Source organism: Dromaius novaehollandiae, chromosome 2, assembly GCF_036370855.1.
Source record: "Dromaius novaehollandiae isolate bDroNov1 chromosome 2, bDroNov1.hap1, whole genome shotgun sequence".
In the NCBI taxonomy this organism is placed as follows: domain Eukaryota; kingdom Metazoa; phylum Chordata; class Aves; order Casuariiformes; family Dromaiidae; genus Dromaius; species Dromaius novaehollandiae.
This window is the reverse complement of record NC_088099.1, coordinates 121,302,251-121,326,691: the sequence shown is the minus strand read 5'-3', so window position 1 is coordinate 121,326,691 and position 24,441 is coordinate 121,302,251. Positions and strand designations below refer to the sequence as shown.

At 41.7% G+C, this 24,441-nt stretch overlaps 1 protein-coding gene across 8 annotated transcripts in view; it reads left to right on the top strand.

Moving 5' to 3' along the window:
* Window positions 1-231: 231 nt before the first annotated feature.
* Window positions 232-24,441, top strand: part of CHST9 (carbohydrate sulfotransferase 9) — a 94,098-nt gene continuing 69,888 nt past the window's right edge. For 2 of the 8 annotated variants that reach the window (XM_064507343.1, XM_064507345.1), the window contains exons 1-3: window positions 233-348; window positions 5,696-5,756; window positions 7,883-7,983. Coding sequence is in view for 3 of the 8 variants with exons in the window: in XM_026095958.2 (XP_025951743.1) it covers window positions 7,992-8,091 (100 nt within the window). In the remaining 5 variants the exon portion in view is untranslated. Of the gene's footprint in view, window positions 349-969; window positions 1,060-5,695; window positions 5,757-7,882; window positions 8,092-24,441 lie in introns of those variants that run through there. The other 6 variants (XM_026095958.2, XM_064507341.1, XM_064507342.1 and 3 more) reach the window with 6 other exon arrangements.

Genomic DNA, 24,441 nt, shown 5'->3' with positions numbered 1-24,441 from the left:
AAGGACTCTCCCTATAATTACACGGGCTTTGTAGACGGATGGGCCAAAGGGGCAGACGGCGCAGGAAATGTTTTATCTACCTGCCTCAGCGGGGTCCCGCCCGGCCCCAAAGTTTTGCGGCGAAAGTTTGCGCCCAGGCGCCTCCCTGAGCTCCCCCCGCGGAGACGCGGCTTCGGCGGGCGGCGCCGCGCACCTTCCGCGGGGGCCGCCCTTCCCTGACCTTCCCGCGGGTAACCGCGGGGCCGCCCCGCGCCCTCGAGGCCGCCGCGGGGAGGAGCGCTGCCGGCGCCAGGCGGGGGAGCGGCGCGCCGCGGAGCCGAGCGGCGGGCGCGGAGCGGCGGCGGGCAGGTGAGGGGCCCGCGGGGCCGCGCGCGCGGTCGGGCCGGGCCGGGCGCGGGGGTTTCCGCGGCCGAACAGCGAGCGCTTTCGCTCCCTTGGCGCCGCTGCCCGCGGGCGGCGCCCGCTGCGGGGGCTCCGGCACCGCTGCTCGGGCACCTCCGGGACGAGCCGCGGAGGGTTTGCGCGGCCGGTGGCGTTAGGAGCCCCGCGTGTTACGGGGTCGGGAGCAAACCTGAAAAGTTTAAATGGATCCCTCAGCTGCCTTGCTGTGGCACCGCGCAAGGCAGCGCTGCGCGGCCGTACCAACTTTTCTGCTGACCCCCCCCTCCCCCCAATCGTCGCACAGCAGAAATCTGGAATTCGGGGCTTGTCAGCAAAATAAAATGTTAGGTAGTATTGCCTGTACATTTTTAAACAGCAGAGTGAGTGATTGGGGCAGAGCACAGGTCTGCTTGGCATACTGACAACGCACTGGTTCACCGCAGTCAATAAACAGGATCCCTGATTTGAATTTAACAAATTTATAAGAAGATCCTACTCTTGACACGGTCCGTTTTCTAGTCCCCTCCATCCGAAGGGCGGGGGGGGAGGAGTCCCCCCTCCAACCCTCCTGGCGGATGCAGAGCCGTCCGGTTGCCCTCCCGTGAGCCCTGCTGCTGTTTAACTTCGCGCAGCCCCGGTCACTTTCCCGGGAGCGCTCGCTTGCGGCGCTTGAGGCAGGTAAGAGCAAAGCCCGGCGGCGCTGTCTTTGTCTGCTCAGGTGCTTACTGCGGTAGGGTCTCCCCTCCGGACTTGGAGTTACTATGAAAAATAATGCTTTTTTATTTTCGGTGTAAGAGTGTCTCCAGCAGCTGTAGAACGACTCCCTTGATAATGAATTTTCGGGTAAAGCGGCATATTCGGTACCGCTGGAATATCCTCTCCTCTGTCTTTAAACATGCAAAACTTTTCAAGAAGTTGATACGCTACTACTTACGTGTAGGACTGCTCTGCATGCATCTGTTAATGCAAGCACAGCTTTTGTAATGAAAAATGATTAGAACTGCAGCTTTAACTTAACCTGCAAGTGGCTGACAGTTGCTGTACAGATTAAATTAGCATGATCTGCAGTTCAGTAGGATTTATGTTTGAGGAGGAGGACAGGGAAGTGGCTGTATTGCTGAATGTGCTCAAAAGCAGTGCAGATACTGTGGACTGCTTTCAGTCACCTTGTGCAATTCCTACGGAAAGATTTAATGGCATCAGAAACCAATATGTCCTTCTTAACTAAAATGAGTCATGTTTATGTCTATTCTTTCATTAAGGGGAGTTCTTTCTTTGGAAAAATATTTAAGTAGTAATGAGAAACTAGTGGCTTTAATATATTAAAATGGCCAAATCAAATGCAAAACATTTATTTTGTCATTTATTTTGTATAACATGTATGCTATAAAGTGCATTAATAGCAAAATGTAATTGCTGTAACAACATTGAGGTCTGCTATGTAATAAGGGAGAGTGAAATAGAAAAATGTTGAATATGTGTGACTTGGCTGGGTGGAAGTTGCTCTGGTGATGTTGATGTTTGGAATTTCCTGATTGTTCTTGAAACTTTTATTTTTTGAAGGGGCTTTATTATTTTAGAGTTTTCTGTGGGTGAGGGAAGGATGTCCACTTTTTAAAGCAGGTCTCTCCTTTGAAAGTAGGTCCCTACCTATTTCGCACAGAAGATTTCATTATTTTTGTCTTATGGAACTCTGTAACAAATTTTTCTTAATGGGATTTGCGAGGTCAGTAGGTAGTAATTTTATGTTATTGCCAGTAATAAAAGTTTTGCAGGCCAGATGGTGTCTTCAGTTACACTTGGGCACAACCTTCTTACAAGTGGTTCTTCAGGGTATGAAGTTGCTGAGGTGTTGGCAGTAGGCTGGGACAGGCTGTTTTTCTCCCCCTTTGGCACCAGCTACTGAAGTCCTGTCTGTCAGGGGGTGGCAGGGAAATTCGTCACTGCGCTGCCCTGTTCTCAGCCACTGCAGTGAGGCTTGTCATATAGCTAACCCCCCCCCCCCCCCCCCCCGGCTGAGTGTCCTGTGGATTGAAAAGGCTACATTATGATAATTTTTTTCATTATTATTATTCCTTTGTTGTCAGGGTTTATATTAGCCAGGTTCATTCCTGTAACTTGCCTAGCAGAACTGAGTTTGGTTATCTTGATCTGGTCATGCACTTAATGCAAATTTCTGTAAAGGCTTTGGCTTCACCCAGCGAAAATACTCACTTAACTTGCTGGAATAAGAAAATGGCCAATACTGTATGCTTTTTCATAGCCACTGATGGAATAAACCACTGCCTGATATGAGGTACTGTGTGAGCATTGTTAAAAGCCTGGGCTGTGCCTTCACGCTTTTATTGTGAAGCCAGAAAGTTGACGTGTGCAAGGTGGAAAGGTGATCCTGGAGGATACGTGTGAAATAGGACATGTGCTAACAGATGAGAAGTAAGGGAGGAGGGGTGCCTTGCACTGAGAAGATATCCTCATCTCCTTTTGCTGCCCAAGCTGAAAGTCGCCTGGGCCAGTGTCCAGGAGGACATTCCTCAGTGCAAAATTTCCCTCTCATGATACTCCGGTGGAGGCATCAGAATATGTATTGCTTCTTGGGGTAAAGAAGGAAGGAAGGGAAAATGGGTGTGGGCTGCGAAGGGTTGCGGTAGCTTTCTGTATTGTTTTTCCATTTTGCTTTTATTAATTCAGGTGTGTCTAAGGAGATGCTGAGCTAGTGAGTGAGTATTTGTGGTAACCTGCAGTAACATGAATACTTTGACCATTGTAAGGAGAGTCGTTTTTTTCATCACTAGTCTGCTGTCTAACCACTAATCTTCATAATCTTTTTTCAGATAAAGAAAAGAAGACAGAAGGGAATGAAAAGGAAGGGTTTCTAAATAGTTCCTGAGACAAACTAATACTTGTTTTAATATATTTTTGATTTCTGAACTAGAAAGGAGAGTGAACTAGAAAAGGAGAGTGGTAAGGAAGTTTTAGGTTAGCCAGACATATTGCAACCAGATGCCATGAGTTTTGTGTGTGGTGTTAAATATCAAGAAGCCAGGAACAGTACCTGAGTGCTGGATTTCACTGGCACAGCATGGCCCTAGGAGGTGCCTCTCCTCAGCTGCAAGTGTATTTGCTTGTCAAGAAGAGAATGGTGGACAATCTAGTGAAATGAGGAATCATGCCAGAAGCAGGAGGTGCGCTCTTCCTCCTTTTGGGTGGCTGTGCTATTTCACTTGCTTGTGTTGGCCTTACACAGGAACATGCCTCTTTGAACTGGGCCCAAAACATGACAGGAAAATGCAGCGATTGTACGTTAGTGGAATGCGGATTCCTGAAACGCTGAAATCTGACAATGGAATTCAATAATTTGGCCTCGAAAGTGAATGATTATAAGCTTGTCAGGTTTTAAAATTCTTGCCACAAAAAGCTCTATATGGTCAAGTAAGGCGTGTTATGTTGTGTCTGCCACAACAACTCTTCCTCCATGATTGATAAGAATGATACGTAGCAATATCTCTCAAATAGTCAAAAGGACTCAAAATTTTCAGGTACATGGGTCATTGCGGCGTTCTCTGTGCAAGTTCAAGTTGAAACAGGAGGTCCATGCTTAAAAAAAGAGATGGGTGAGGCTGGGCTAAAGAAAGAATTGAGTTCAAGAATTGAGGCTGCTTTTAGTTTCCCTATAGCAAACACTAATCTAGCTATGGCCCAGTGGAGCTGTGTTGCGCAGGACTGGGGAGAAAGAAAGATTTACAGCTAGTTAGGACATTGAACCCCCATGTGGATTTCTCTTTTGGAAGTACTTAAGTTCAAAGTAATTGCTTGTTTGCTCTTCCTTCACAGCTGTAAGGGAGTATTCATCTTGATTAAAGAATCTTTGCAGGTATTTCTTCTCTCCCAGGATGCTGGGAAGTGTTATGCACAATCTCCACTTTCAGTGCTAGAAAAGCCAATTTGTCAATGTTGTGTGGCCATTTTTAAAGTTCTGGTAGAAGACTGCCAGACTCAGACTTTTTTTAATGCCGCTATGATTTTTTTCATATGTAGGTGACAAATCACTGTGTTAAATAAGCTTAGTTACTTATTCAGGCTGAAAAGCCATTAAAAATCTCATAAGGTATAAGCATCTTCAAATTTCAGGGTATTTTAATGTATTTATTGTCTGACCTATGCTAAAATAAGTAGTCTTACTTAAAATTAATCTTAATTTTAACTTGGCCTGAACATAAAGAATATGGTTTCTCTTAAATTTAAACAGATTAAACTGATTTCAACTAGCATCTGCACTCCTGATACAAAGATAATTGTAGTGACTGTGAAGGTGGCATTATTATTTGGGGATGTGACTATGTGCTTGAGATAAATTGGCTGTAGAGGGTTCTTTTTTTCCCTCCTAGCATTCTTCTGTACTTTTAAAAAAAAAAAAGGGGGGGGGGAATGCATCTTGAACTAATTTTTTTGTTTGTTTGAGGAACTCTCATCCCCTCAAAACTGAAATTACCCTAGTAGAAAAAAATAATTTCCCTACTAATGTATTAAATTGCTTGACACTGCTGATTTTTACCATGTGTCTGTCTGAAAAATGATAACGCAATGCTTGTAGCTGGTACTGCATGCCACCTTTTTGGTGTTTGGGCTACCTCAGCTATCTGTCTCCTGTGGGCCATCCCGTAGCCTGAATGCATATGATAACTGCAGGCACCTTCCTCAGGTAAATCTTTTGGAGGCTGTAGCTTGGTAAGCCAGTGCTTGCCTACTTCCTTTCACAGCAAGGTCCCCGTTTTGCCTTTCTGGAGCAGTTTTCAGCAGGATCAGTTTGCTGCGCGTTGCTGTGCGGGCTTGAGAGCACTCGCGCTGGCAGAGCAGGCGGGGACAAGGAGAACAAGTGGCTGGCGGGAGCAGTGGTGCCAGCCTGCGCGCTTGGTGTGCTGGTGGAGCTGTGGGCCGAGGTCCTGAAAGCAGAGTATCGGCTGTGTGGCTTGAGGAAGCATTTCCTGCCCACCCAAGGACACAGTTTTGGAGAGGAGAGCTGAAAATGCGAGTGAGAGTTGCAGAGAGGCAGGGATGGGAACAGAAGTGACAAAATTACAAAGTGGGTCTATTTGGAAGCCGGCCAGCATTCACCAGGCATGTCTGGATTGCTTGCTTTTTGTAAGAAGAAAGTTATGAATACCAAATAGCTTTTCCAAAAGAAACTGATTTCCAGTTTCTGGTACCTGCAGTTTAATTTGTTTCTTTCAAAGATATTCGTTCCAACCTGCAGAGTATTCAAATGTCTTTTTCTTTTCTCTTTTTTTTTTTTTTTTTTTTTTTTTGGTTAATCCAGATGCTGTCAGTGTCCTGTTATGTGAACAACATAGCTTTTGTTTGGAAAAAAAACAGAAGAGGTTTGTATTCGTTTGTCCTTTTAACTGTAAGTGTTCGTGAAGCGTTGATTGTGCTGGAAAGCTGCTATCTGGTTAGCAGAGCGAGCTCGGTGGAGGCCCACAAACAGCCGATTTGCTGCAGGACCCAGGCTCGGTGCAGAGACTGGCAGCACAGGCCCAAGTAAACCTTTTCGCATAGATAAGGGAGCCTGGAAGTCTGAGACTGCTGAGAGCGCTGGGGGAAAAGGTGCAAGTGATAACAGCTACTAAAGAGCTGGCGGGAAGGAGATGCCACTACCCCCACCCAGGCAAAAAGCATTTCACGAGGAACTCCCAAGCATTTTCCTTTCTTTCGTCCAGTTTTCATTGCTTCTTTCCAATAAAATGCATCATAATAATAGCTGCAAACAGCTATGTAGGGAACAGGTATGCCTTCTGTAGGGATTTCCATCTCTGCAGAATTAAGGCAGAAGGAGCTATAGAGAATCAAGCACCTACTCACCTTCCTTCCGTGTTCCCTTTTTGAACTACTTACTTCATGAGCTGTATGAAAAAAGGCTTCCATTTATGTTCTGTTAGTGTTTAGCTATCTGTCTGACTACAGAAAAGTTGTATATAAAATGATGAGTACTTAGAAGTATGCTTTACGTTTTCAGCAACAGATTTGAAGGCAAGGTTGTGCTTCATAAAGAACTATATTTTTTTTTAATGGCACAGAACTGAAAAAATTCTGTAAAGTTCTGAATATCATTTGGTTGTTCTTGGACTCTTATCTCTTAGAAAATGTAATTACTTTTTTAGTTCAGCAGCTATTTTTAATAGATGTTCCTATTAAACCTTATGTGTATGCCTGTTTTTTAGAAACTCAACAATCAGATATGTGACAGTGATGAGTTATTTAAAATACAAACTTTTCTTGGGAACTCAAAGTACTCTTATATTTTGGGATAACTGTTAAATGCCTGTATTTTCTTTTTGTGTTTATTTGAATGCTCAGGTAGTTTAGTTCTGTTCTTTCAATAGACTTCTCTTTCAAATATTTTTTAAAGTGTACTATTGTCCTTTAAAAGCTATTCATTGCATTCTTTATTGTAGTTTACTGGAAACGTCTGTCAGATACTCACTTACAAGGGTGGCCACTGTGTTGAATTTCTCCCCCCCCACACACACACACACCTGTGCAGACTAGTTTAACAGCTACTCTTCAGCTCCTAGTAACCTGCTTTCAAGGTGAACACATTCTGGTTTGGGTTAAGAAATTTTAAAAATTCTTGAAAAAAATATGTATTTTTCTACAGTGTCTTCCATATTCCGTTGTTATAAACTGATTTTTATGACTCCTTGGTGGCAGGTGCGGTACATTAGGTAAATTACTTCCTTTTTCTGATGCCCTCAGCTGTGTCATAAAGTAATCTTTCTTGGTAAGGTTTTATGTTTGATCTCATTCCCACTGCCGTTAGTGGCAAGAAACAGGTTCTTGACAAGTCTTTCCCCTGTTGCAAACTGGCTGGATATAAAAGATAATCCATTAATTCCCTTTCTGCAGGCCAAGTTACTGATACCACCTGATGCTGGGTTTTGTAGGCTTGAGGAAGGTTGATTTTTCTGGATTCACGTTTGCAAGTAAACATTGGTTATAACTCCCCAGAGCCTAGGCCTTGGCGGAGCCTGTAGCGAGGCATTATAAGCAGAGCTGTTGTGCAAGGGTGACTGCACAACTCTTGCTCCCTGTGTGAAGGGCCATTTGCACCAGCTCCAGCAGCAGAGATGCTAGATTGCTGCTTGCATGGGTTTGGTAGCACCAGCCTTCACCCAGGTCGCTTGGGGAGGGCTCTGGCTGTTGCTGCAGCTCCCAAACCGCGGCAGTGTGCGGGCAGTGGCGTGTTGGTGTAACACCTGGAGAGTCGGCACTCTCCGTCATCCTAGAGCATTGTGTCCGTCTGCATGGAGGTGAAGTGGTATCTGCAGTAACTTCTGCTTCAAACTGATCGAGGTGTACAAAGACTGTGAAGATTCATAATAGAAAACAAAGTGTTAGAAGTAATAGCTTGTAAGAGCTGCACCTTGTATATTGTACACTGTTTAAACCGCCTCTGATGTGGCGGATAAAGTAACACAAGAACTAGCTGCATCTCTTATTATTCCAGGTCAGTGTCTCAGGAAAAGGTACAGAAGAAGATGCAGGCACGCTGAAAACTTGCGCAAAGTGAACCATGCGTCCTTTTGAAAGCTGAAAAGCAGCCTTCTGGTAGGGTCATGAACCTAAGACAAGTCTTTGTGTCTGTGCTGATGTTTGGGGTAGCTGGTCTACTCCTGTTCATGTATCTGCAGGCTTGGATTGAAGAGCAGCATACAGGTACAGTAGGTTTTTTTTCAGTAATTGCATCCATTACTTTAAAGATGATTGGTGTTTTAAAAAACCTGCTTTGTTGAATATGTACGAATAGTTGGGCTAAGTCTCCCCTGTTTGGCAGTAGAATGGGATTAGCAACAGATTTGTTTCAATTTCTGTACTTCATATAACTGTGAAGAAATTTCTTGAGTCACGTAAGAAGCCCCCAGGTACCTAATATTATGTTACCAGTATCATTTGTGTTGTAAAAATGTACTCTGTATGCATGAAGCCAAGCAAGGCCAGTTTTGAAATAATTCTGTATTTTTGTGGGTTTTTTTTACATCCTATGTTGTGGGGCAAAGGAATTTCTGCAAGGTCTTGTAGGCACAAGTGGACTTCTGGGCACCAATTGCTCATGTGGAATAATCTTATATGGGCTTTTTTTGTTTGTTTGTTAGGGTTTTTTTGTTTTTTGAGACAGATACTGGACTTGACAAGCCTTTTCTATGTATAACATCAAAGGCATATGGAAAACTCAGGTACATCTGTGTTAGCACATGGCTCAGGATTATGCTTCTGAGTTGAATGTCTGTTGTCCACATTCACCAAGCTTTGGTATGAACCATAGGGTGATCTGGATTCCTTTTTGGATGAAACTGAAACAGGGGATGCATGTCAGCCTCTAATGGATGCGCAGCTTACAGGACTGGGATAGAGCTAGTTTGAAGTAATCCCCCTTGAAATATCTACAGGGTGGATTTCAGGACCTCAGCACCAACTATTTCACTCTACTGATCCACTCCTGTTGTACCAAATTACTTGATGACATACCCACAGTTTTAGGGTGTGTGTGTGTGTGTGTGTGTGTATGTGTGTGTGTGTATATATATATATATACACACACACACACAAAAGGGTTTTTTTCCCCATTAAAAATACGGAATGTTCCCAACTTGTTAAGATCGACTGACTTTTATGTCCTCTTGTCTCAATTGCTCAGCTTCCTTTGCCTCTGCAAATCTCTTACTTTATAATATCCTGAAATTGTGAAGAAATACATCTGTAAAACCACCTTAGTCTTTCAGTTTTATTGGTCTGTGCTTTTATTCTGCAAAAGTTGTTAGACTCTGGTAAGCTATGTTTTAGAGGGCAGAGAAAGGGTGCAGAAATGTAGTTCGTTATCCCTGCAACTCTTTGACACTGATCTTGAGTTTTTTCATGCAAGTGTAATGATCACTTCATTCCTCTCAACCTATTAATGTTTCTGCGATGGTCCAACATATTTACAAGAAAAAAAAAACTGTTAAAAGAGGAAGTATTGGTTCTCTTTGGAAATGTTCCCTTTGATACTAGGATGTTGACAGAAATATGTAGAACTGCAGACGGAGTCTTCCTTGAAAATCTCCGTTGTCAGGAATGTAAAGGGCAAATATTCTCTTCACTTGCTAACATTCTTCACATTCCTTGCATCTTTTCTTGTCCTGAAGTTAACCTTTTTTTCCTTGTAGTGCCCCTTGTTTCTTTTCCTCAGTGTGGTTTTCCCTCATTTTCCTTTTGTGTGTGTACATGTACCAGTAAAAAGAAAGAGGAAAAAATACAGGGGAGATTAGAAGATTAAACTAAAAACCATGTACCTTGGTCAACCAGATGCTTTCTTGGGAGTTTTGTCTTTGATGTATTGCCATGATGCTCTTCAGGAGACAGGCTGCTGCTTGTATAAGTGCATCACCTGTGTGTGAAAATGTTTCCATAACAAAAACATAGAAATAATCCGAGAAGGGCAGAGAAATTAGCTTAAATGGAAAACTTCAGTTTTGAGTGGCCCTTTATCTCATTGGACTGTTGTGACAGCACTTTGGCGAGAACCCTTATCCAAAAAAATGGATTTTGACTTTCTCTATGGTGGCTAGCTCTTGCCATCAAAAAGAGCATGGAGAAAAGTAGTTCTTTGGTGTCTGCTCTTTCCTGTTTTTCTTCCAGTTTAACATGTACAGAGCCATATTTTTTTATTTCAAACACCTGCATCTCCTCTAAACTTTCTGCAGCTCTATTCTCCAGTGATCTTTCTCTCCCCTATAGTCTTTATGCTGCTTACAAGTTTCTACAAAATAAAACCTTTGCATATTTACAATATGCCTTAGTTTACCTATGGGCATTTTGCACTTTTTTCTTTTTCTCTGCTGCTGTATTTTTCATGCTATGTGTTCTACACTGTGGGTTTTTGGGGGATGAACTCTGTTGCAGTTCTGGAGAGTCCCAAATGGACAAGTATCTTCAGGATTTTATGTGCTCCTTTTATCGTATCAGTAGTCACATAGCTGTAAGACAGCTAGAGTTTTAATCTGCAAGTGGCAGGGCGTGTGATTTGATGTTCTATTAAGAAATGGAAAGCATGCCTTGTGCTTCTGAACTGTCACTCCGTGAGCCTGTAGGGACAAGTGCGTTTGTAGGCAGAGCTATTTTTATCTTCCATGGTGCCCTACTCCAAACCTTCACAAATGAGGACTGCATCTGGCTGCTGAATGATGGAAAGTTGGCTACGTTTGAGTTTAAGAAAGTATCTGTTTTGCACCAGTGAGCTGCTGCTGCTTACCACCCTACTTTTCTGAATATGGAGCCTTTATAAATCAAGATCCCTGGGACAGACGCTAAACTTTACTCAGTTGTTGTTTACAGTGTTTATGCTTATTTCTCGGGCTCTCCTGGCTCAGATGTGAATGATTCCCAGGAAGATGTAGATTTTGTGGGAAATCCAAAAATTGTATATGTTGTTCCTTATTAGCATTCATCCTACTATTTTAAAGTCAGAATATCTGCTTACACACTTAGCATTCTCATTGTCACCTCTTATCCTTCTAGCTGTTTGTATGCTTTTACAGTAGACCTAATGCTGCTTTTTTTCATATTTTCTCTCTATTTACTCTTCACATCTTTGAGATGTCAACTGTGATTGGATTCTCCTCTTTTTTTTTATGATTTTTTCCTTCACCCAGTCTTTTCTAACATGGCTTTTCTGATCTAATTTTGCAGACTTCCCTCATCGCTCACATTTATCCAGCCCAGGAACAACAACACTAATCTTGTATCCTGTCCTTGTGCTGCACCCACAGGCTCAGCAGCTGAGGGCAGCTCTTGCCTCAGCCACATCTTCTGCGCCCTCCCACTGTGCTTGGAGACTTTGTGTTATTTCCGGTCATCTTTATTGTCCTTTATCCTCTGTATAACAAGGGAAATTTTTCAGTTAGAAGCAGGGCTACTAGCTTCTTGGTGGTCCTCTCCGATGGCTTTTTAGTGAGAGAGGTTTGCAGACCGATAGTACAAGGTTTTGTGGTTTGGCTCTGTGGGTGGAGCATATAAACACAGGATGATGAATCCTTCCTACCTGGGATGAGCAGAGCCCGCCTGCTGGAGGTCTTCAGTTGCCCTCGGCAAGGCAGTGGGGAAGAGGCTTGTACAGAGCAGCTCAGGACTAGTACACATATGCATGTGCTGACACATACTAATGTTATGCAGGTGAAAATGTCATTGAAATCAACATTGATAATGTAAAGTATGTGGAGTACTTCAAGTGCAGCATTTTAAATGAAGGTGATGCGTATTCAGCTAAATCTTACAGCTTTGCTTTGACAGTTCTCCATACTGTCTTACATTCTTCAGTGAAAGCATCCAATACTGTGTCATGGATTAAAATGCAATGGCTGTTTATTACCTGCTTATTAATTTCCAGGAATGTTAATCTTATACAAGGGAGGCAAACTAATGGATCTTCCACGCTTGATGTCCTGTTGCAGCGTGCATTTTATACCATGAATCACCTGAGTTATGAGAGGGACAGACATTTGTGTTTTAACACTACTGAGTTACAGACTTGAATTAGAGTTTTAAGTTAAGGATTCTAATTTTGTACTTTAAAACTTTTTGGTTTGAGCTGATACAACTTTTTGTGTGGCTGACTACTACAAAATAATCTGTGAATATCTCAGTGAGTAGGTCTGTATGCTGGGCTTGTGTTATTTTTGTTGCATTTTTCTCTCTCTCCTCAGTAAAGTGTATGTAATTCTTTGTTGTCGAGTACTCCTAGTGACTGCATGCCTACCAAGGACCACTTTGGTATTTCATGGCCTGAAGTAGGAGTAATGATTCATTTGAAAAGGACTGCACTGCCTCTGTCCTGCTGTAGATTTCTAGCTGCCAAGGATGGGAAAAACTGCGTCTTCTCTTCCTCAGTAGCTCTGCATCTCACCTTAGGGATGCCAGCCTTTTTGTGCATGCTTTCTCCTCCCTTTGTAGGGCACCAGTGTGGCTGCTTTTCTTTTTTGCCATGGACTGAAGTTCTTTGCAGCCAGACTGTCCCCACAGGTAGGCAAGATTCAAGTGAAGGGCTGAAGAACAAAATTATGCTGAAATGCCTTTTTCTTTGGGACCTTGCTGACTCTTTGGAATGCTGGTGGACTCTGAACAGCCAGCAGGTGCCCGGCCAGTGTTGTGCAGTGGGCATGCTTTCCTGCCGTGTTGTCCATCGAGCTCCTGAGCAGCTTCATCATGCAGAGCCCTTCCCCTATTCCTTAGGCCACAGCTCTTGCTTTTTTGAAGAATCTGAAGAATCTCCATCACAAATTGGAATAATAACATTTTAAGAAATGTTTGAATGCTTTCTCAGTTCGGTCTGCCCTTGCTAGCCGCCAGCGCTAGCTATCCAGGCTATCTGTACTACGTAGCATGTGAAGGTGGGCTCTCTTTCCCAATCTGCTAGACTTGGTAACCTAGAGGCATATTTTAGGTCCGTGAAGCTGCTTTCTTATTTTGAGGCTCTAAATAGCAAATGAGTGTATGTACACACACAGTAATATTTAGTCTTCGCTGTTTGTATGGGTTGGTTTTTATTAAATCTTTCCTAAATGGAGTGATGTTCACGTGGCTTAAATGACAGTTCACATGTAATGAATCACAAAGGAAACTGTTTATGCAGAAGTCATAGGTTTGCCAGCCAGTTTTCAGTAAATACTAATACATTAGTATATTTGTAGAAACCAGGGTTGTAAACAAAGGAGAAAAGGGCTTTGCTTAATAATGGATATTAATGATGAATAATGTAGTTCTTTTAGTAACCTTGAAATATTTCTTTTGTAGAAGCCTTGGGTAGTTCATGAAAGTCTTGCTAACTCAGCTGGGGAACACTATTGATACAGCAAAGCAAATCTTTCTGGTTTACAATGTCCCGTTATTAATGAGGCTGTTCTTCTGGGTTTATTCAGGATTTATTCTTCTGGTCAGAATATGGTGTTGTGTGTGTGTAAGTTTTTTGTTTGTTTTTTAAGTCTGCCTCACTATTGGCTTGAATCACAAAAGAAAGAGATTTTAATGGAATCAATAAATGCTGCTTCGTGAGATGTTATAGTGTTCTTGAACAGGTCCCTGATATACTACTAGGTGGATTTGACCATATAGCTTAAAACAGTTTCCCTTTCCTTTCTTTTTCCTTTCTTTTTCGTTCGTTCTTTTTTTCTTTTAATGGATGCAATCTGCAGGGAGTAAACAATTCTGTTTGGACAAAAAAAATCTACTAAGAAACATGTAGAGGCTAATATTTTGTCAAAACATAACGATCTAAAATCCAAATAAAGAGGCAATATGAGAAATAACAGGCTTTCAGAGTTAGTGATTGTAGAGACTCACATTATCTTCAGCAGAAGCAAACCCCCCAAATTTTAAGAAAACAAAGTTTAAATTTCACATGCAGCATGTAACAAGGCTGTGTTTATCTGTTTGTGAGGATCCTCTTCCAAGGTCTCGCTGCTTAGTAGCCCTCAATCTTGCATCTCATCTCATTTTACTTTTCGTTTTCCTATAGCTAAGTATTACATCCAGTTTTACAAAGTATAATTTTAAGAAAGACATTACTGTCATGCTGTTTTCTGGAGTATGTTGTGGAAGAGCATTTCTAAGTTGGTGGTGTGTTTTAATCCTTTTGTATTTAGCTTCCTTGTTCCAATGGTGTGATGGAAACTAAATGGACAGCTTTTTATGGGCTCCTCTCAGCAATATATTCAATAACATGTTTAAGCAGAAGTCGATGGCATTTCATTTATTATTGTATGTAAGCTATTGATAACCCACCCAACCTTCTTAGTATCTAGAACATAGAATTCTACTTCTAACAAGTTGTTAGACGTATTTTGATTGTACTGAAGACAACTGAACATATTGTTTCATGCCTCATTTCAAATAGGACTGCAGAAGAAACTCCTGCAACTTTCTTCTAGCTATAGGTATATAACTGAGTTGATTTCAGAATTTTTATTGTAATTGCTGCTGGAGGGTCTTTTTGGCTTGAGATTTGAACAATGTGTTGTAGATGTGTTGTCATTCAGTGGAGTGGTCAACTTTTGGTTATTGTTCAGAGTTTATTGTTGTTTTTAACAACTTTCAGCTCATAGCATCTCTTCAATTCTGGAGAGCCCTTTTCTTCAACACTGATCATTCAGGCAGTGAAATCCTGCAGTCTTGTCTCTTCAGTGCACAGATTGTATGACTGCAATACCATTGGAGGCATATATGTGACTTTACAAAACAAGAAGGTGGGAGATGTAATTTTTACATGGCAGAATTTAGAAATAATAATAGGAAAAGTTTGAGAGAAAAGTTTCTCTGTTCCTGACTTGTTCCTTTTTCCTTAAGCGTGTTGCCCATTTTCAGAATAACGAGTGGTTGCTGCTGGAGTCCATTTAAGGCTGTTTACCTCTGTGTCTGATGTTGAACCATTTTGATTTGTCACTTGATTACAAACTGCCCTGTTAAAACAAGTGATGTGGTGGGTGCAAATTCCAAGGGAAAACTTTGGTTTCCTACTAGAACAAAACCGGAAATTTTGACATTTGTTTTAAAATACAGTGTGTGTGTATGTATCTATCTAATTTTAGTAACTGCTTTATTTCCCTTCTTGGAGTGAGGACTTCTGATAGGAGAAATACTAAAGACAGAAACCTATTCTCTCACCACAGTCAGATATTTGGATCTCTGGGGGTCAGTGTGTGTTACCATACAATAAGAAGGTTTTGTTCTGAAATTCAGTCTGAGTCCTTGTTTCTGTCTTTTTGCTTCAGATTCACTCATTTGGTGTTACTATAAGCAGGTTATTGCTATAAATTAGGGATGACTCTTGCTTATCTTGCAGCATCCTTGAGAATAAACGTTTAAAGATCAGGAGGCAGATGGGTTACAAGGTAGTGGGAGTTATTTCAATGTACAAGGGATTAATGTCCTTCACACCATGTGTATGATTTAGCTGAAAAAACTGTGATGTATGTCTCGAGGAGCAAAGGGTTCAAGGAAGAAAAAAGCTCCCTTTAATAGTTTGGGGGTTTTTTGTTGTTTGGTGTGTTGCTTTTTTTGAAAACTTTTTATTTTTTTTCCTTTTGTACTTTTAAAGGCAATCATCAAGCAGCATGGCACCATGAGGATCAGCTAGGCCGTCAGGTCTGGGTCCCTGCTGCCTCAGACAACTGCCTCATATACGTTCTATATTTTTACATTATATTTATGTTAATGGCATATTCTAAGAAAAAGAATGTTTCCATGTGTTTGGAGTATTTCTGTGGAAGGCATTTCATTACTGTCAGTTTGAAACTTGGAAGATTCATGTCACATCAGCAAATAGCATTTTCCTTCTCAACTCCCCCAACCTTGAGCCCTGTGGATATGTCTGTAGGAGTGAATGTTACTGTCTTTTGCCACCAAGGAAGAGTGAGTTAGATCCTATCAAACGCTAGGCTAAAAAACCCTCCAAACGGTGTGCATTTCTATCCAAAGTGGGAGTTAGTGACCAAATCAGCTTAAAGATTTTTTTTTTTTTTTTTTTTGGTAAAACTGTGAATATTCAGGGAAACTGCAGAATATGCTGCATTTCAAGTGTTTCACTGTTTATGGATGAAACTGTTCTCAGACACGTATCAGCCTCACTTGATGTAAAGCAGGAGGAGGAAAATATCAGGCAATTATGCTGGATTTTAACTATTTTGATTTAGTGAAGATGTGCAACAAAGCCCTGCACCACTTGGAAAGTCTTAGCTGGCCCTAACTGGCAATAATACTTTGCAACTTTATCTGTTAACTTATCTGTTACAGTAGTTCTTTAGGAGCTCCACTCCTTCTGGTCCGACTCGCCAAAATGATTGTTTCCTTACCACTTTGCAGCCTCCTGACAGTAACTAAATCCAAAAGTATCACTGGCCTCTAGGAAACTTGTGTGATATCTGCTACAAAATAAATCTGCCGCTTGCTGCCGGGTTGAGTCAAGTTATTTTGTGTTTATACTGACCATGTAGCTTTCTATAGTGTGATCCAGGCTGCAATTCACAGCCCTTCCCTCTAGCAACGATTGTGCCTACTGAGCCAGATTTGGTCTCTTAATCCCCCAACTTCTACTTAGCACCATCTGTAAGGGACAATGATAGGACAGTTACGAAAATATCTGAGGGGTGGTAGAGATCTTGCAGTTTGTGGGAGCAAAATAAGGATGCTAAGCAAAAAGGATTTAAAACCTCACATCATCTTTTTAATAATTATTTCCCTGCTTAAACCTCTAATAATCTTAAAACACACAAACAAAAACAAGCAAACAAAAAATGCACAAGTGCATGTGGTCAAATGCTAGCCCTTTCCAAACTAATAATAGAGGAAGGGGATGCACAGGCAGTTGATGGCTAGGCAGTTGACAAGTACTTTGCCACTCGCTTTGTTTTTTTTGTCTCAGGGATGCTGCAGCTTAGAAGCCCCTGGAATGGCAGTGTGGGATATATTGTGACCAGTGTTGAGACGCTGGTTGCAAAAAATTGGGTCGAGCAGCACAAAACGTGCTGTGAGCTAAGCAGACGATGCCCACTAGAAGCTGGAGCGCTGGGGGGATTCTCTTCAAGGCTAGGCCACTCTGACAGCAACAGAGAGACAACCTTTGCCACTCAGACTCCCTTTCTGCTTCTGTGATGCAGGAAGTATTCCTGGCTTGGAAAGCCAACCCATGATTTTCACTGCTTCTTGGGTGCTTTTTTCTCTTTTCCTGATGCCTCCACCACAACTCCTTGGTTTGCCAGCCATGCCGTGTTGCACCATCAGCCCTGCTGCAGGGTAGGAGGTAGAGAAGTGGCTGCCTGCTTTGCCACCTCTGGCATGCTGGGCAGGCTGCAGGACTCGTGTCCCTGTCTGGCGTGGGGGGGGGGGGCAGGCTGCCGACGGTGAGGGGCGCTTTGCGTGTCCCGTGTCCCTTGGGAAGGCAGCGTTGGAGCGCAGTCCTGTGCGCTCGGTGCAGGCTGCAGGTGCCGCTGAACTGGGGCTGCTGCTGGGCACCCAGAGGGTCTGTCTTGGCTAAGCCTGTGGTGTTGCTGCCTCCATCCGACAACTGCCCTTGTGCTTCAGTGGAAAACTGTCCCTGCGGTCGACTTAAGGCAACTTCTGGCCTGCCTGAAGTAATGCCACCATGTTCCCCGAAATCCTCAGCTTTTTCTGTCATGCCTTTTTCCAGTTGATTCCCGTAGCTAGATCATCTTTGTCAAAACTATCGAAGTGACTTGGGTTTGGTCAATAAGACTATTGAATGAAACAGGTCTCACTCTAGTCTTTGATATAAGAACCAGTGTCGTTTCGTTCCTGCCTATACTATGGCTGTCCAAAGAAAACAGTCAGTCTTCCATTCCTTGTTTAAAAAGTGCATGTATTTTTGCTATGGAAAGGCATAACTTAGTGCCTTATCTGTGGTTGATGTTCTGTCTAATGACACGGGATGAAATTCACTCCTCCAGCAAGATCTCGTCACTCATCTGTTTTGTTCCTGCACAATGTTATCACGCTGTGCCCAGATATCGTTCACAAAAGCTGTAAGTGAACCAGCATGGTCTGCGGTTCTGACTTCCCTTGGACCAGTCAGATCTGAGAAGTGACAGGTAGAGTCCATCCATCAGCCGTCTTAAAAAGAAAAAGAAAAATAACTCCCCCCCATGGGTCTCTGAACATCTCTTAACTGCTAGATTAAACACTTCAGCAGTACACTTTCAACTTTCAAAACTTGCTATAGCAGACCAAAGACAACTGTGTCTTTTGTTTGTTTTCTTCTCTTCCCCAATCTAAGTAGCAGTCAAGCATCAGGTCTAGCATTTTAACTCCAGCAGACTGTGAGGATTGTGATTTGTTTACTCCTGTCTTGATCCAGTCCTCATTTGGTGCAGTTGAGCCTGGCCCTTGAAGGTGATTCTGCAGTTTTTCCAGCAATTTTGATCTTCCTTGGGGTGCTAGATAATATAATTAGAATATTTTGGCTTTTTGGATGTGGCTCCTGATTTTTTTTTTTTTAACTAAAAACTGCTTTAATTTTCATATGTACAAGCCCAAGAAAGTTGTGGGCTTTGGAAAATTGGGTTTTGTCCTGGGAAGCAGAGATAACAAGGAAATACGTGTCTCCTGGCAAAGAATTTCACTAGCCTAGAACATAATGGATGATGGCCTAATAGCCACAAAATTTGAAATGAACCTTGAGGGGCTGTTCATGCGTGTCATGAACACTGGGCAGCATTCAGGAAACCATGTGAAGAACAGCCTAAGGTTAAGAATAATCAGAATCAATATTAAATTTCACTGTGAGCAAATGCCAGGTGAAAGAAGAGGAGCTGTTAATTGATTTTATTTAATGTGATTGGAATGGAGCAGGTCATTTCAGTGCCAATTATAATCTAGCAGTAGAAGAACTTACCCAACTGTACATGTGTAATGGCACAGATGGAGGAAGAAAACTTGTTGTTGTTAAAGGTCTGTAGTACTTTCTACCACAGAGATATTATAATATAGACTTAATACAAGCATCCACTTAGAAATTGCTCAGTTGAATTGGGATAATTTAGAGTCATGCAGTTGTGCCCCATGTATGTGCATATCCTCTCTTGGTAAATTATTTGCAAGAGGAAAGAGGGACTGGGGTTTTTTTGTTTTGATTATGCTCATCTAGGGAGATGTGGTGCATGAGCTCTGTTAGCTGCAGCTGGAAGCACTCGTTTGTGTTAAATAGAGGGAAATATCAGTGCCTGATGTGTCACCATTCATCCACAAAATACATCTGTTAAGTGAAGAAGATATGTTTAATAGGAAATAATGAATATAATAAACATTCTTCACAAAGGCAGTTTTCTCTCTTGCTTTTGGTCATATTTGGCATCCTTGCTTACATTTTGAGACAGATCCTAGAAAGTAAGAAATGTAGTTGTTCCTGAATGCTTCTTTTAGTTACCAGAAATTCATGAATTTTCTCTCATATTGGCCTAGGAGGTCACTTTGACATTGCTTAACCATACTGTATTTTCAGAGAATGGTATAGATTGGACATAATGTTATGTTTAAAAAATGGAGGTATGTTCCTACTGTCATACAGCAGTTGATCATTTCCAAACACACTACTGTGTTTGAACTTGTAGAGAACCGGTACTAAATGTGGTTTTGTCTCGACATTGCTGCTGCTGCAGAGCCGCCACTGCCAAGGTGCGTCGGGCAATGCCGCGCCAGTGCCCCCGAGAGCCGTCCGCGAGGTAAACAACCTCGTGCACCTGCACGGGGGGAAAAGGGCGCGAAAAGGACAGAAGGTCGCCTCTAGGGGAACAGCACGTCTGGCACGAACCGCACGTACTCATTTGCCATCTGCGCATGAGCAGGAGACCCCCAGAGGCCCCCAGGCTGCTTCTGGAAGGTTCCGAGAGGGCGGACTGCGCATGGCAGCTAATCTGCATGGGACGTGAGGAAGCACCTCCCAGAGGCGGGGCAGGAACCTATAAAAACTGCAGACTGTATGAATGGGGGGGGATTGTTTGGGATGACTGACGGTCTTCAGTGGAGTCAGCGGAACATCATCAGACTCGGAGTGGCGGTAGCTAGTTTCTTTTCTCCTTTTCCAACTTTCTCTATTTTTTTCCCTTACCCTTGTTCCCCTCTCCCTTTCGCCTTTCCCCACCTCTTCTCCCCACTCCGTTGAAAATAAAGTTAAAAGGTTGTACGATATTTGACTAGTTTTAGGGTTTTAATCTCGTCCTTAGGATCGTAACGAAACCCCCCCGCTATTGGATCGGGACAGAACTGGCAAGCTTTAATTCAAATAAAGGTCTCATTTTCTTGGGTCAGGGTGTGGGTTCGGGATCTCCTCCTAGGAGACTTGCTCTCTGTGGTGTGCAGGCAGGGTTTGCTCTGCCCAGGTGTGAGTTGCTCCAAGACTCCCGCAGTTGTCATTCATGTGGGAAGTCAGCCGCGGTGAGTGCTGCTGGCAGCGTTTCGGTAGGAATGAAAATACAGTGGCGTGCATGCTACGCAAACTTCATGGGAGGCCCAGCGACTTCGCTGGAGGTGGCACAATGTCAAGTCCGTGCTCTTAAAGGACGGCAGTAGTCAGTGGAGAGCAAGGCAACTGTTATTGATGGGCATTGGAAGGGGAAGCGCCACCAACTTTATCCATTGTAGAGGGCTTTGGAGACCAAAGCAGAGTAAGAAAAACTGTTGTTCTTTTATTAAAGGAGGGCTACTTGGTAGAAATCAAAAGCTTCCAGGGCTGTTGTGCATTAGTCCTTTTACTTTTCAAATTTATTTCTAACTTTGGCCTCACAGCAATGGCAGTTGAAGGAGAGGCTTTATTGATGAAAAGCTTATTAAAGCTGGGACGATAGGATTTCTCTCCTTTTGCTCCACTAATCTACACAGATTGATTTATTTGAAATAATTTTTAATTCATGTAATTAATGTGTTAGTGTTCTCTGAAAAAAATGTTTAGTTCAGTGAAATCTGTATTGTGATGATAATATATCCACAAGATATACTACAGTATATTAAAGTATTACTATACATTTTCCAAGTGAAGCACAGCAAGATGAATGAGGAAAATGCACATTGATGCATTAGTTTTGTTTATGTTTCTCTCTGTTTCTGGCTCTTGCTAGCCTAAAAGATTCGTTACTGCACAGTAGGTCTTGCCCCCTCCTGAGGACTCATGGGCTACAGCTGTTGACGTAGGACATGACAATTGAATTTTGTGTAAAATGCAACCTGTTACTTTAAACATGCTACTTACATAATTCAGTATGTTTCATTGCTTTCTGGTGTTTCTCTGATTGTGGTCAGGAATCATGACTGCTTTTCCAGAAAGCTCTGCTGCTCTGTTCTTGATGTAGAGGTAAAGAATCAGAGTTTTCTTGAACGTCTGCTTCATTTACAAGCCATTTAGGAACACTCAAACTAAGCTCCAGAGAACAGTTACTGATAAAGGCAGTGGGAACTTGTTTTCCTTAGGAACATAAGAAAACACCTGTGGTGTTCTCAAGCCGTCTAACCTTTTCTGCCTACTAGCAGTCCTCCAAGAGATCATCAAATATGGAAAATACTCACATTGGGAAGAAATAAATCTGTGCCATATTCTGTGATAAGAGAGAAAAAAAACAGGGCAGGAAGATTGGTAGAGGGACTGGAATTTCCTTGTATTTTTGTTTTCTTTTTTTATTCCTTTGCTCTGGGAGGTGCTGAATTATTAATGTCCATTTGATTCGAATAGTCCCTAATCACTAAAGAAATTACTTGTAGGAGTGAAATCATTAGAGTGAGAGCTGGATGACTGGCCTCTGAGTAACTAATATCCAGTGAAGCAGCAGAATGTAAAACAAATATATTTGTAGAAGAATTATCTGATGATTTTTCTTCTTCTGTTTGATCTCATGTCAAACAGTTTTGCCGTTGCAGTCTTGAGAGTGGTGGCAGAAGGAAGGAAATGATAAATGTCTCAATAAACTGTCTTTGCCCCTCACTTGTGAGTTTGACCGGGACAGGGCAGGACGCAAAGTATATTGTGAAGCATAAGGAATAATACAAAGCTGATTTTTTTTTAAATTTGCTTTGGCTTGTTACAGGTGGAAAAATTAATTTCACCCTACCTCTTTTTTTGTTAAAATTTTGCACTTCAGTGCATATATTTTGAAGAGGAACAGGCGGATGAGATTGTCCTTATGTAGGCTGAGGTAGTTACTGACAGTGAAGTATAAATACTTCATGATTTATTTAACCTGTGAGCAGAAATTCCTTTCTGGTAGAATTAATCTGCAAATAGCTGAGGTATGCTGCCTCTTAAGTTATGATTGATCATGCAGTATAATGAAACTCTATTGGCATCAGGTTTAAAACTGATGTACGTATAAATATAACCTGGATGAATCTGCCAGATACTGTGACTGATAGGTGGGTTCAAGGTATTCTAGGCAAGTAGAGCCAGCCTTGCCTCTCCAGCCACCCAAAATACATGTACTGTGCAGCTGGGATTAATATGCTGTAAATAAAGCATAGTTTAGATGACAGTTGGGAGTCAATTTAAACAAAACCTCTTCTATAATGACAGATGCCATACTACAAATAAATGATCAACTCTCTTGAAAGTTAGAGGTTGATCTTGAATATTTAAATGGACTAAAGAGGACTAGTATGCACTTAAAGTATTCATCTTAACTGCTTGAGAGGTCATTTGTTTACCTCTAATGCACAAGACAAACTTCTTCCATGTATTCTCTCTTTCTCTGCAAAAGTGGTTTTGGTCAGATTGTAGAACTAAATTTTTGTCATGGTCTGTTTTGCACACTTGAATGAGCAAGTGTATTTTGTTTTGTTTTTTGATTGAATTAAGGTTAAAAACTAAGGAAACGGGAAACTACCAATGAAGCCTTTGCTATCGTTCTAGCATTTTTTTGTGCCTGAAGACCATATATTTCCTCTGGATTAGAGGACTGTCTGAATACAACTAGAAATGGTAGCACAGAGCTTTTTTCAAGGGCAGTTGTCAATTTGCAGTCCCTTGCTGTCATTAAACGCCACAGGTAAGAAAGAATAAAAACCTCAAAGCATCAAAAAGGCTTGTTTAGCCTGTTCAGTAATGAGCTGCTTAAAGTTGACATGTTGGCTAAGAAATTTGTTTTATTACTGTTTACTTTCTGTGGTAAACCACAGAAAAATGGGAAACATTCCAAAAGTGACAGAGAAAAGTGAATGGTTTCTTACTCTTCAATGACAGGAAAGGCAAGGAAGCCAGGCAATTACAGTCACTTAATTCTAACCTCTATCATGAGAAGAGAAATTGCTAAACTTATTTTATACTATTACATATCTTATTTATTGTGCTTGTTACTATTTTTCATGATTACATACTACTTGGGTCCAACTCTGTTTCTTGGCAGCTGCTATCACTAAATATTTTTGGCGTAGACTATGTCATTTCTCAGACATCAATCATTAGATAAATTCTGTATCACTAAGCCATGTTTCAGTGACTCTGGTAAAAGAAGACCATCATTGCAGTTAGCCATTATGAGAGGTGGGAAATGCAGAAGCAATATTGCAGGTCTATTATGACTAACCTGGACAAAATGCTGGTTTTGGCTTTTGAAACCTGATATTTCAAATTTTTCCAGAACTCAAATTTCTGCCATTATTTCTTCTCCTGCCTTCCAAATATTTGGAAGAAACTAATGCAGCTGCAGTTTGTAGAGGTTTACTACAGTGCATGTGTAGGAGTATCATCTTTTTTTTAAATGGTAAGAACTAAAAATACGTTCCTCATTACTGCTCTGGGCCAAAAAGAAGGTCTGTGCTCTAGAGCATGATGATGTTACAAGTAATCAATAAAACTCCCAGAAGATTTTTTTTATGAAAGCAACACTGAAGTTTGACCAATTATAAATACTTCTGTGTACATTTCTACAAAATCACTCCCTAAATATTTTTCTCTTCAACATTTGTTGTTTTTCTCTGAGCTGATAATACACTTGTGCAACAAGTATTTTTCTGTGTTTTTGGCATAAAGGTGATGTTTTCAGGTAATTGTATTGCTCTAGACAGTCACATTTTGTTCTTAAATAAGTAACAATAAAACAGAGCAGATAAATACGTAGCAAGTTTGTATTTCATGTGATACCAAATACCCAGTCATCAGAAACGTTCATTTGAAACTGCACTATCTAGGAATGTTTTCCAGCTGCTAATAAAATATTTGGGGTGGGGAATGAGGCCTAATCTGAAATCTAAACGTCTAATGGGAAGCAACAGGAAGCATTTGTATGTGGAGGCATTGCCTTTTAGTGATACTGTGAGCTGGGGGAAGAGAGTAGCGCGGGAAGGCAGAGCCTGGAAGGCAGTAAAATAGATATATAGGTGTTGCGACATTTGATCCTTGAAAACACTGCCTGTCCGAGAGTGACAAACTCAGCAGTTCAAAGAAAAGCAAAAAGCCCAAATCAGATCTGTATCATTTTTTTCTTTTTTAATGAGGAAAATTTAATCAAGTGGTTCAAAAATAATCCTTTTAATGACGGATGTTTATGG